This window comes from Phalaenopsis equestris, unplaced genomic scaffold (genome assembly GCF_001263595.1).
Source record: "Phalaenopsis equestris unplaced genomic scaffold, ASM126359v1 Scaffold000067, whole genome shotgun sequence".
Taxonomy (NCBI): Eukaryota; Viridiplantae; Streptophyta; class Magnoliopsida; order Asparagales; family Orchidaceae; genus Phalaenopsis; species Phalaenopsis equestris.
In genome coordinates, this window is record NW_018164509.1 from 381,999 (window position 1) to 393,792 (window position 11,794).

General features: G+C 32.8%; 1 protein-coding gene across 1 annotated transcript; it reads right to left on the reverse strand.

Annotated features, from left to right (window-relative positions):
- Positions 1-2,729: 2,729 nt before the first annotated feature.
- Positions 2,730-8,473, reverse strand: LOC110019663 (protein KINESIN LIGHT CHAIN-RELATED 2-like). Its single transcript, XM_020717425.1, is given in 5 exon segments — positions 2,730-3,105; positions 4,903-5,811; positions 7,007-7,157; positions 7,160-8,049; positions 8,391-8,473. Coding segments are annotated over 4 exon segments (2,085 nt in total). The 5' UTR covers positions 7,989-8,049; positions 8,391-8,473; the 3' UTR covers positions 2,730-2,909.
- Between the last annotated feature and the right edge of the window lie 3,321 nt (positions 8,474-11,794).

Genomic DNA, 11,794 nt, shown 5'->3' on the forward strand with positions numbered 1-11,794 from the left:
AACATTTTGTTTTGCGTGACATTTAGAATATATTTATTTCGGTTATGATTGTATAAAATCTCAGTTTAAAAGCTATTGTGAAAAATCTATTGTTCAAAAGTTGGTGTTTCAATAGCAATTGATTTATTTGAAAAATACAATTTTGAAAGTGTTGTCAGTGAACAAATATCTGTAATCACACTCTGTTAAAATTTTATATAATTCATAAGTATTTTTCAGTTTCGGTTACGATTGTATAAAATCTCAGTTTAAAAGCTATTGTTCAAAAGTTGGTGTTTCAAAAGCAATTGATCTATTTGAAAAATACAGTTTTGAAAGTGTTGTCAGTGAACAAATATCTATAATCACACCCTGTTAAAATTTTATATAATTCATAAGTATTTTTCAAAGTATGTAATTTTATTTTTTAATTGTATTTCATGAATAAGCAGGAATATGGAATTAAATTTAATTGTAGAATAAAGAAAATGCTGCATTTTATATAATTATTTTTTTGAAAAATTATTTAAGTAAAATGTATGATAAATTAATTATCAAAATGGACAAATACTTGAAATTTGGGGTTGATTATGACTCGGGTACTTTTCACTCAAAACGCATTTATCATGGGATGCACAGCAACATAGAGAAGGATAATAGAAGTCTAATTTTTGTAATGACATAGATAGTCACACAAACATGCGTTAAGAATAACATCTTCAACATAAGCTGCACAAAAAATGTCAGACCCATGAGTTTTGTGACAAATATGTCCTACAGTAGAACAATTTATCTTCCAAATTACCGCAACCTTATCAAAACAAGTACAACTCCAACAACAAAAACAGAAACACTACTGTTATGAAACCAAACGATAGCAAAATCTTCATGAGAAGTTTCAAGTATTTAAGATCAGTCTTCACCGAATCATCATATGCATTTCCATCATCATCACTTCATTGCAATATCATATTGCTCGATATCATTTACCATTATGCCACTGAGTTCTTTTACAAATAAACATTGCCTATTTATATAAAATAAGCTTCCTTAATCATTGCCTATTTATGACTCCGTTTGGGGCAGCTTATCCGTTGCGGAGATGTTTTTGAAAATGTCGTCTCATCTTTTGAAAATTGTATTTGAGCATCTTATCCGAAAATGCAGTTGATTTTTTACACTAAAAGCCGAACGCAGATCACACCCCGCGGTCTACATTTTCAGATAAGCGGCTTATCTGGATAAGCACAAGCTGCCCCAAACACACACATATCTTTTACATATTACCACAGTGCATAGGGGAGGTGCCATGCATGCAAAAATTGAAATTCAATGACTTTTCATTCACCTTTTTACCATTACAATGAAAGACTTCGTTTCTGTTCGAAAATCAGATCGAAACACCGAAACAAACACACTCAATTAAAAATGTTTTTGCATGTTTGCAGCTTAGAAATTTAAAATTCCCATAATTTGCACAAAATTAAAAATGTTTTTGCATGTTTACAGCTTAGAAATTTAAAATTCCCATAATTTGCACAAAACACCTACTTTTCTTAAAGTTTTGTTTGTGATTTTACAAAGAGTTATAGATTTCAATTATCTATAGAAGTGGCTATAAAATTACCATAGAAAAAGCAATTTATTTAAGGGCTATTATGAAATTATACATTTTAAGAAAAAAAATAAACAATAATTAACATATTTAATTATAAAAAAGTAATTCTCGAATCTCAGCACCAAAGTTATTACAAAATAGAAAAATATTTCAGGGAAATTTACATATATATTACAATTTCCTTTGTAATTACATGCGGAACACCTAAAATTTGATATTTATACTCATAACATTTTAGTGTCATAAATATATCCATAAAAAAAGATATTTTTCATTTTTAAAAAGATATCAATCATTCAATAGTGATAGTTTTTAGTTTATATTAAACACTGAAGTGTTAGCATGTAAATATGAAAGTTCAGGTGTTTAAAATGCAAATACATATGAGAATTGCGTGGTATGTATGTAAATGCCCCAATAGTTATAACCAACTAATAATATGACAGTCATCTATGAAGTCAAACGATGAAGGAAGATTTACATACTCCGCTTAAATTCTATGTATTTACATATCTAACACCTAAACTTTAAATTTTACATATACGCGTGTATTTAGCTTTTTAAAAGTTAAAATGGTGATGTTTTTTACGTGATATGAAAGATTTGGGTGGTATAAATGTGTAAAAAGTAAATTTTAGATGTTAGATATGTAAATACATAAGAATTGGGTGGTACGTATGTAAATGTCCCAATTATGAAAGAAACTAGCCATGAAACCTTTTATAACTCACCAGCTGGAGATGCCATTTCTAACGGAAGAAAACCTTCCATTACTTGGGGGCCTAACTGCAAATCCTTGAAAGAATGAGGATGAAACAGCTTAAACAAAACTGAATAATTCAAAATACAGCAACAGTTTGCAATGCACAAAGCAGGAGCCCGCTTGTTCTCCATAACGTTAATAGGAAACAAATTTCACAATTCCTATAATCTATTAAGAAAAAGAGCATTTACATTCCTACCACACAATTCTTATGTATTTACATATCTCACACCTAAACTTTCATATTTACACATATAGCACATAAATATTTAATATCACATCAAAAATAACACTATTACCGCTCTTCAAAAAATGAAATGGATGGATATTTTCATGCATAGATTTAAAACACCAAAATGTTATGCACGTAAATATGAAAGTTCAGGCGTGAGATATGCAAATACATAGGAATTGTATGGTATGCATATAAATTTCCATAAAAGTAAATCTGCAATCAATAATAAGCTACCATCTTCTCCCATCTTTTCAATCTGAATTGAATGTTTCAATGAAGAAAGATCTGCTAAAATTTATGCTGCAAATTTATCATTACTTGATTTTCATGTGAGAGTTGGCATCAAGGAGATGCTCCAATGACTTGACTCTCCTGTTCCGGACTCGGCCGGCTTCTTTCAACAACTCGGCCAATCTCCTCTTCTCGTCGTCGACATCCGGGTTAGCAGTTCCAAGCTTAACCTCTCGAACATTCACGACGTGCTCTAAAAGCTCGATGGCTTCATTCAACCTGCGTAAATTTAGAAAAAGTGTTGTGAGATTGCGAAAAATATCATTATTAACTTCATCAACATAGACTTCATCATAATTATTTGGGATCAGCTTTACGAATCTTATAGATGCTAATCTTATTTCAATGTATAATGCATTGATTTTCTTTAAGAAGCTTCACATGCAACCCCTCAATTCCCACGTATTTACATATCGAACGCTTAAACTTTAATTTTTACATATATGTCATTTTACCTATACATGAAAAGTTGCACTTTGTTGTTTAAAAGTTAAAAGAATGATACTTTTATATGCTATGAAAGATTTAGTTGGTATAAAAGTAAAGAGCAAAGTTTAGGTGTTAGATATGTAAATACATAAGAATTGGGTGGTATGTATATAAATGCCACAATATTTTTAGGAGCAATAGCACCTTAATAGCTAAGTTATAATTACTTTTTCTTCCATAAAATTCAATAAGAGGATACAATAGACATAATTACAAGACAAACCAAATCTGGCAAAGTGATCTATGTTATAATTCTGTAAGAAAATGTAATTATGAAAGGAAAATGTAAAGTAGCATAATCATCAAATTGATTCATTTAATAAGTAAAGTGGATGAGCAAAGAAAACTTTAATAAAAAGACATCATATGGAGTTTGGATAGACATGCATTATGCATAACCAAGCATGTGAAGAAAAGCCATAACTTTTGCATAAAATTCTATTATAACGCAAGCAACTTGGGATCTATTTGAGATAACTTTCTATCTGCTTGCTATTTTAGACCGTCATCACAGTTCTATTTGTGAAACTGTTTTCTTACTATTTTCTATAAAGTTTGTAATGTAAAGTTGTTTTTACAGTCATAGATGTCAAAATATTGTTGTTGTAAGAAAAATTTTGTATGAATTTTGAAAAAAATAAATATATATGGTTCTCACTACAGCTTTCTAAGAGTCTATTTGGAGTAGCTGCAACTGTTTGAAGAAAGAACTGTTGTATAAAAAGTTATGTTATAATTTTGTAAAACAAATATAATTATGAAAGCAAAATTTAAAGTAACATAATCATCAAATTGACTCTTTTAATATGTAAAGTGGATGAGCAAAGAAAACTTTAATAAAAAGACAAGCATAAACAAGCATGTGAAAAAGAGCCACCTATTTTTCTATAAAACGAAAGTAACTTAGGATCTGTTTGGGATAACTTTCTATCTATTTTCTATTTTAAACCGCACAACAGATATATTTGTGAAACTGTTTTTTTACTACTTTCTATAAATTTTGTGATGAAAAGTTGTTTTTGCAACTATATTTGCCAAATTATTGTGATTGTAAGAAAACTTTTGTATGTTTTTTTGAAAATAAAAATAGATATATATGATTCTCACTACAACTTTCTAAGGGTATATTTGAAGCAGCTCTAACTGTTTGAAAAAAAAAATTGTTATTTAAAAAACTGCGATAACTATTACAAAATTCTTTTTTCTTCAAAATATAAGACCTTAGTTTTCTAACAGCCACCACACTTTGTCATGTTATGTTGCCAAACACAAATTTTTGCCGCAGTTTTTTGAAAGAACAGTCAAAAGGCTTTTGCCAAAAACAAAAAAATGTGTTGCAGCACCACTACATCGCTGCCTCAAACGTATCTTAAGTAATTATTTTCCTCACCATACTTTTACAATCACATTTACAAAAAGATACAACCGCCCTAAACAAACCCTTAGTATGTCAAATTGAAAAAAAGCAATATACATTGCAAAAAAAACTAATCATAAACATCCAACATTAAGATTAGAATTTCTCACCTTCCCATGGCATCATAAGTTCCGGCGAGATTGCTATAAACTCCGAGTGTTTCGGGATGATGTGGTCCATATTCCAGATCGAAAACACCTCTCGCCTCCTCAAACAACTCGGCAGCCTCATTTAAATCAAATCTCTGCACACAAACTATCCCCATTTGATTCAAAGCAATGCCGAAGAACACAGACTTCTTCTCCCCACAAGCTCTCAACTTTAAAATTGCACTCTTGAAGGCTGAATAAGAAGCGCTGTAATTTCCCAAAATATAATGCAAAACGCCAATTTGAGCCTCAATTCCTGCAACGCTGCTCTGCTGCCCTGCACCATTGTTGTACAGCTTCAAAGCCTTTTGAAGCAGTTTCAGAGCCTGTTCATGCTCGTTCATAGATTCGTATATCGCAGAAACATCGGCGAGCCCGCCGGCGATCTCCTCCGGCGAAGTTCCGGCCATCGGTTTCCCGTAGATTCTCAGCGCATTCTCGCAGTGAGACCTGGAATCCCTGAATTTCCCCGTCCTGTTATACAGATCGGCGAGGCGAACGAATACGGAAGCGACATTCGGGTGGTTCTCTCCTTTCAATGATTTGAATACGGAGAGCGCCTTCTGGTACGCCATTATTGCTTCATCGTATCGAGCTAGGGAGAGGTAGATGTCTCCAATGCTGCAATCCACGGACGCCATTTCGGACTCCTGGCCATTGGATACCATAGACATGCTCGCCATTATTAGATGCTCGAGAGCTGCTTCGTGGTCTCCCTTCGTCTCGCAGATAAGGCCCATGAGTCTCCTGTCTGCGGTTTCGTCTAAGGAGGAAGCTTCGCCGTTAGACTTATGGATGTCGAGCGCCATTCTGCACAGCTTCTCGGCGTCGTCGAATTGCAGGGCTTGTACGTGTGCTTCCGCTAGGTACCTGCAAGGCATGAATGAGGTCCAGTTTGCAAAATGGTTGAGAAAAAATCATGTCTTTAACTGGATTGTTATGAGTGGAAGATGAAACAAAAAGCATGATTCATGACTATCAAGTGAGTTGATGGCATTGGGGCATTTATATAAATACCACCTAATTCTTATATATTTGCATATCTAATATCAAAACTTTATTTTTTACATTTATATCAGCAAAATCTTTCATGTCACATAAAAAATACCACCATTTTGACTTCTGAAAAGCGGAAGGCATGCATGTAAAATTGAAGAGCAGGTGTTAGATATGTAAATACATAAGAATTGATGATTGGTTTGTATGTAAATCTTCCAAAAGAAAAATTGAACTTTGCATAGTATAATGCCCTTTAAGATTAAAACAACGTAAAAACATTAACTTTACATTAGTAAAACGAACCTTGCATGTATATACATAGAGAATTTTACATACCACACAATTCTTATGGATTTACATATCCCAAGGCTAAAATTTGACATTTAGATTTATAATAATTTGGTGCTAATAAATCTATGCATAAAAAGATGCACTTAAATTTTAAAAAATTACTAATATTTTTTATGAGATGTTAAGGATTGGAGTGTTACCAATGTAAGTATTAAAAGTTCGGGCATTTACGAACATAGCACGTAGATTTTATGTATTTATATATCTCACAGCTAAACTTTCATATTTACAGATAAACTCAAATCTTTAATATCACGTAAAAAAAAATAACATTATCATTTTTTAAAAGTGAAATACACCTTTTCAAGCATAAGTTTAGAGCAACAAAATGCTACGTATGTAAATATGAAAGTTTATGGGTGAGAGATGTCAATACATATGAAACTTGTGCTATGTATGTAAATTCCCTTGAAAGTTTAGGTGTTAAATATGTAAATACATAAGAATTATGTGGTACGTATGAAAATGCCCCTTGTATGTATCAAGATAGTGCGATCTGCGAGAAAATCTTATTCAAGCACAACTCATCCGTTAAGCAAAAGAGTCAAACACGATCATGAGTTTTTCATAAAAATCAAACCTTTTTGGCACTCCTACTAAGCCGGTCACGATCAAAATTGCATGATCCACTCAAGCAGACAAGCCAAACACGAACAATTATGAATCTAAATACAAGTTTTTTCATAAAAATCAAAAGCCATTTTTGCAATCATACCTGCAAGTTTCTCCAACTCTTGGATCTGTGGCTCCCAAAACCTCTTTTTGAATATCCAAACTAGCAGTGTAACAGTGAATTGAGCTCCCAAGCTGGCCTAACATGGCATAAGTGTCACGCAACTGCATAAACCCCAAAAATTTTGTAAGACATGCTCTCGTCCTGCTTCAAGATCAGGAATCTCTATCTAATTCTTAAGAAAGGCGACCGCTTCATTGTATTTACCCAAACTACATTGAATTGCAGCTATGACATGCAGGCTCATGACTAAATCCAGGTTAGGTTTCGGTTCAGACATTTTCTCAAACACCTTGGCCGCACGAAGTGCATACTTCAGAGCTCTTCTATGGTTGTCTGAAGAGATCAATTCTCTGGCATGTTTGAGAAGGAAAGGCCCTAAATCGGGTCCATCTTCAGCTGAATCAGCAATTCCACCTCTCTGTTTCTTGGGAGTAGTTCTTGCAGAAGGTTTTGGGCTTGATTTCATGGAGGCATCGGATTCAATTTCGGATCGAAAAGCTTTCTTCGACTTCTTCGATGAAGCGGATGATTTGTTCGGAGATTTCTTGACTTCGATTTCGTTTTCCTTTTCAATTACGACGTTTTCTAAATTGTTCGGAGATTTGACCTCATTTTCGTCACGTTCTTCCACGATTTCTGTAGCAGAGTTCAGCTCACCACCAACAAGATGGCGAAGCTCTGAATCGATTCGTGATTCCTCGCCATCGGAGCCGAAGCTCCGATGAGAAGGGGAACCATTGCTGGAGCTCTCCATATCACATACATTATCGTAAAGCCGATCGATGGATGTATCTAGGCAATCTTCCATGGGCAGATCGAGAGCTGAGCTCTGCGAGCTTGCATGAACTTGTCTTGGAGATCTGGAGATGGAATTATTCTCTTTGATGTGAGAAGAATTCAGCTCAGTTGGTTCCTCATTCCTCTGAATCATCTCAGATCCATCTGTTATGATTCCAGGCATTGTAACGACTGATTGAAATTCGTAACCTTATGAACAATTAAAAAACCGCAAATTCAAGTCCCTGCAAGCTAGATTTAAACAATAAAGCAAGGAATTAGAACAGGTGACGGATGAACATGACAGAGTTTCATCAAAAAATGCAAACTTCGATCACAGAAAAATTCAAAATCTGATCCAGAACCGTTGGAAGGAATCAAGCTCGAACTTCAGTCTGGATCCCATCACCAAAACACTCAAACCGATTCATCAAAACCATCCAAATCGAACAAAAAAGGCATCAAAATCGATTTTTTGTTTACCTCCGACAATTCCAACAACCGCGCCAGATCCAATAATCCACCAATCAAAAAAAAACAAAAGCTTCCCAATGAAGATAGAGAGAGATAAAGGGAGTGTTGGCACCTCAAAAGCCCGCCATTGTAAGAAAGCTCGCAATCTTTCTCTTTGACGCGGCTAAGAGATGACAGTGAGGCCAATGAAGCAGTTACTTGCATATGTTTAAAGCAACAGGATGAGGAAGACGGTGTGGTAATTGAGAACTGTTGGGGGTAAATTTGGTAATTACAAAATAATAATTTATTTTTTATTTTTTAAAATTTATGGGCATTTAAATACTTAGCACACAATTCTTATATATTTATAAATCTCTCATCAAAATTTTCATATTTATAAATATAGCACTCAAATCCTTAATAAAATATAAAAAATAGCATTATTACTACTTCTTAATAGTGACACCTTTTTTTTATTTAGAAGTTTAAAACATTAAAGTGCTATGTATGTAAATATAAAAACGTAGGAGTTAGATATGTAAATACATAAGAATTGTGTGTTAGGAATGTAATTCTTCCTTTAAATTAATGGGAGCCATCGTTTGTGGGAAGTTAGTTGGTTCGAGTCTTCGAGATAAAGTGAATGTAACCTCCCACCATTCCTATTCCTCCTTTAATTAAATTGATAATCCATTAGCACTTTATACATACATACATACATACATACATACATACATACATACATACATATATATATATACATATATATATATATATATATATAGGACCAATACAAAATAAACTTTAAAAAAATTTTTTTTGTATTTTTTGTATATGGAAAAAATGCTAGCACGGAGCTTAAAGAAATCTGACTGCGCACGCATGACAATACATGTCAAAGGAAGTCTCATTGATAGAAGATTCAAAAAAAACAATTATCCTAGTTGAATCATCAAGACCAAGTTTAAGCAATGCATCTAAGTGGTTCGACCGGAAGCGATGAAACCAACCCAAGGGGAAAGCTAAACCTCATGGTCCTACAATTCTATTAGAGACATTCAATTGCCTCCTCTAAACATCATAAAAAATCAATAAGGCAAGTCTCAACCATCCCTCCTGATCTCTGTCTAAGGAAGGCTATCTATCAAATTATAATGATTTACCAACTTTCTGATAATGTAGCTCTGTCCTGACATTAAGAGCTCATTGTCAGGACAAGTCTCAACCATCCCTCCTGATCTCTTTGTCTAAGGAAGACTATCTATCAAATTATAATGATTCACCATCTTTCTGATAACGTAGCTCTGTCCTGACATTAAGAGCTCATTGTCAGGGGACGTTCAACTTTGACCAAACGATCGACATAAATTACTTGATCGAGTCATTCTTATGGACCTTTTACAAAGAAAAATCCAATCAATCAGCAACATCAAGACTAGTTAACCGACAATCTTATAGGACTAAGCTGACTAACGGGCCTTTCTAGCTCAGCCGACCAACGATGCTTACTAAAGGCTCACCCATCCAGCCAGCCGAGCGTTTGAGTAGTCAGCTCTGGGCCTACATATGTAAATTACCTATAATATCCTATATAGTCCCCACTAAAGCAATGATATAAATGTAACTTAACAATTTGTATATTATGTCACTATAAATAGAAGATTATTCTATGAATAGAGGGCTATGCATATCTCTCAAATCTCTGTCCATTGTATTTCACTCGTTGTTTCTCCCTATCTATCTTGTCATATACTATATGTCTTGGCTGTAATTCACAAACAAATCAGGATTCAACATTCTTATAATTCATATCCATACAAAGTACATGTTATGTAATTCCCCCCTCTATAATAAGTTAAATCACGGTTCACATTATGAAATTCAGATGCTTGAAATTTCTAAAGCTGAAATAAATGTCACAAATAAAAATTAATTTTAATTTTAATTTTTATCATTAACAAATTATAATTTAAATAATTAAAGACTCACTAATTAAATTAATTTATAAGTATAGCCAATCATGTAGCAAACTACCTTTTTTTTTTAATTTGGTTGCATCACCTATAAATATTTTCCTTTTGTCAATCATTTCCTAGCATCAAGTTTACCCTGAAAAAAAGTTAGTTTATAATTTTGAATTATCAATAACTTAATGGACGCTCTTAGTTTTAAACTATAATAAAATAACATGCATGTTAGTCAAATATAAAGAATGAATATAAAACTAATTGGTAATTTATTGTTTAATTACGATAATTTATGAATGCTCGAGGCAGTTTATCTTACAACATATTATCTTATCTTATTTTTATCGTTCACATTCATTTTTAAAACATCATTCAAACATAATATAACTCGTAGCTGGTCAATACATATCACGTCAACACAACGAAATGTAGAATATGTCTACTACTATACTAAAAGGTGAAAAGACACAATCTCACCCTTGGATGTTATATTAAAACCATTACTTTACCTTTTGATTTAATATTCATCATTATATTATCATGTTACAAAGTCAAAATATTTCTATCCTAAAGCTTCTCAATCATCTTATTTGATTCTTTTATATATACAAATTTAAAATTAAAAGAAATATACCATGAATTTGTGCATAAATCCCTTTAACTTTGTTCTTGTTCTACCATGAATTTGTGCATAAATCTCTGGCATGCACCTGCTTGAGGCCACGAAAAATTATTATGTCTGATAAACTGCACGTCTTAACAACAACGATAATCAAGCCATGTTATCATGTAATTCATGTGCTCGGATCGTAACTGTTGTCTAGACATGTTGACACAGTAGGTACCTACTAATTTATGTGTAATGATGTAAACCGTGGCCAGTTTGTTTGCCCCACCTACGATAACCTAAATCTTTAAACTTTATACTTTTCCCCTTGCTTTACCTAAAGATTTTTATAATATTTATTAATCACTTATATTTTCTTTCTTTGATTATCCTCCATATTATTATACTGAATAAAATTCAGTACTTTACTAAACACGTTGATTTAACTATTACAAAATAAGTAATTGAAACTATTAATAAATTACTTCCAAAACTCTAAAGCTATTATATGCATTAAAAAAAAAGATAATCTTTATTGTGAAATTTGATTTATTTAGCGACTCTAAGAAATTGAGATAAAAGAATGTTAGTTAAAAAAAAAATAGAAATAGAAATAGGAATAGTATAGAGTATATATATATATATATATATACATGCTAAAGATCGTAATATGTTGGTAGAACAGTCTATTTGAAGGTCGTAAGTCCCCTCAGGGCACGGGTTCAAATCCTACTCAGGCATGTTTGAGAGTAGTGAGGGCGGTCATCGTATAGCTAGACATATGAGAGTGATTTGAGACTCGGGGATTTCCATTATTATATGTATATATATATATATATATATATAAATATACTCAGAGCACACAATAAAGAGTGTCGTTTTTCAAGCGGCCCGATATGATACTTCTAATAGAAGTAGTAGTAGCAACAAATTTAATTCTTCGACATATATGTATGTATA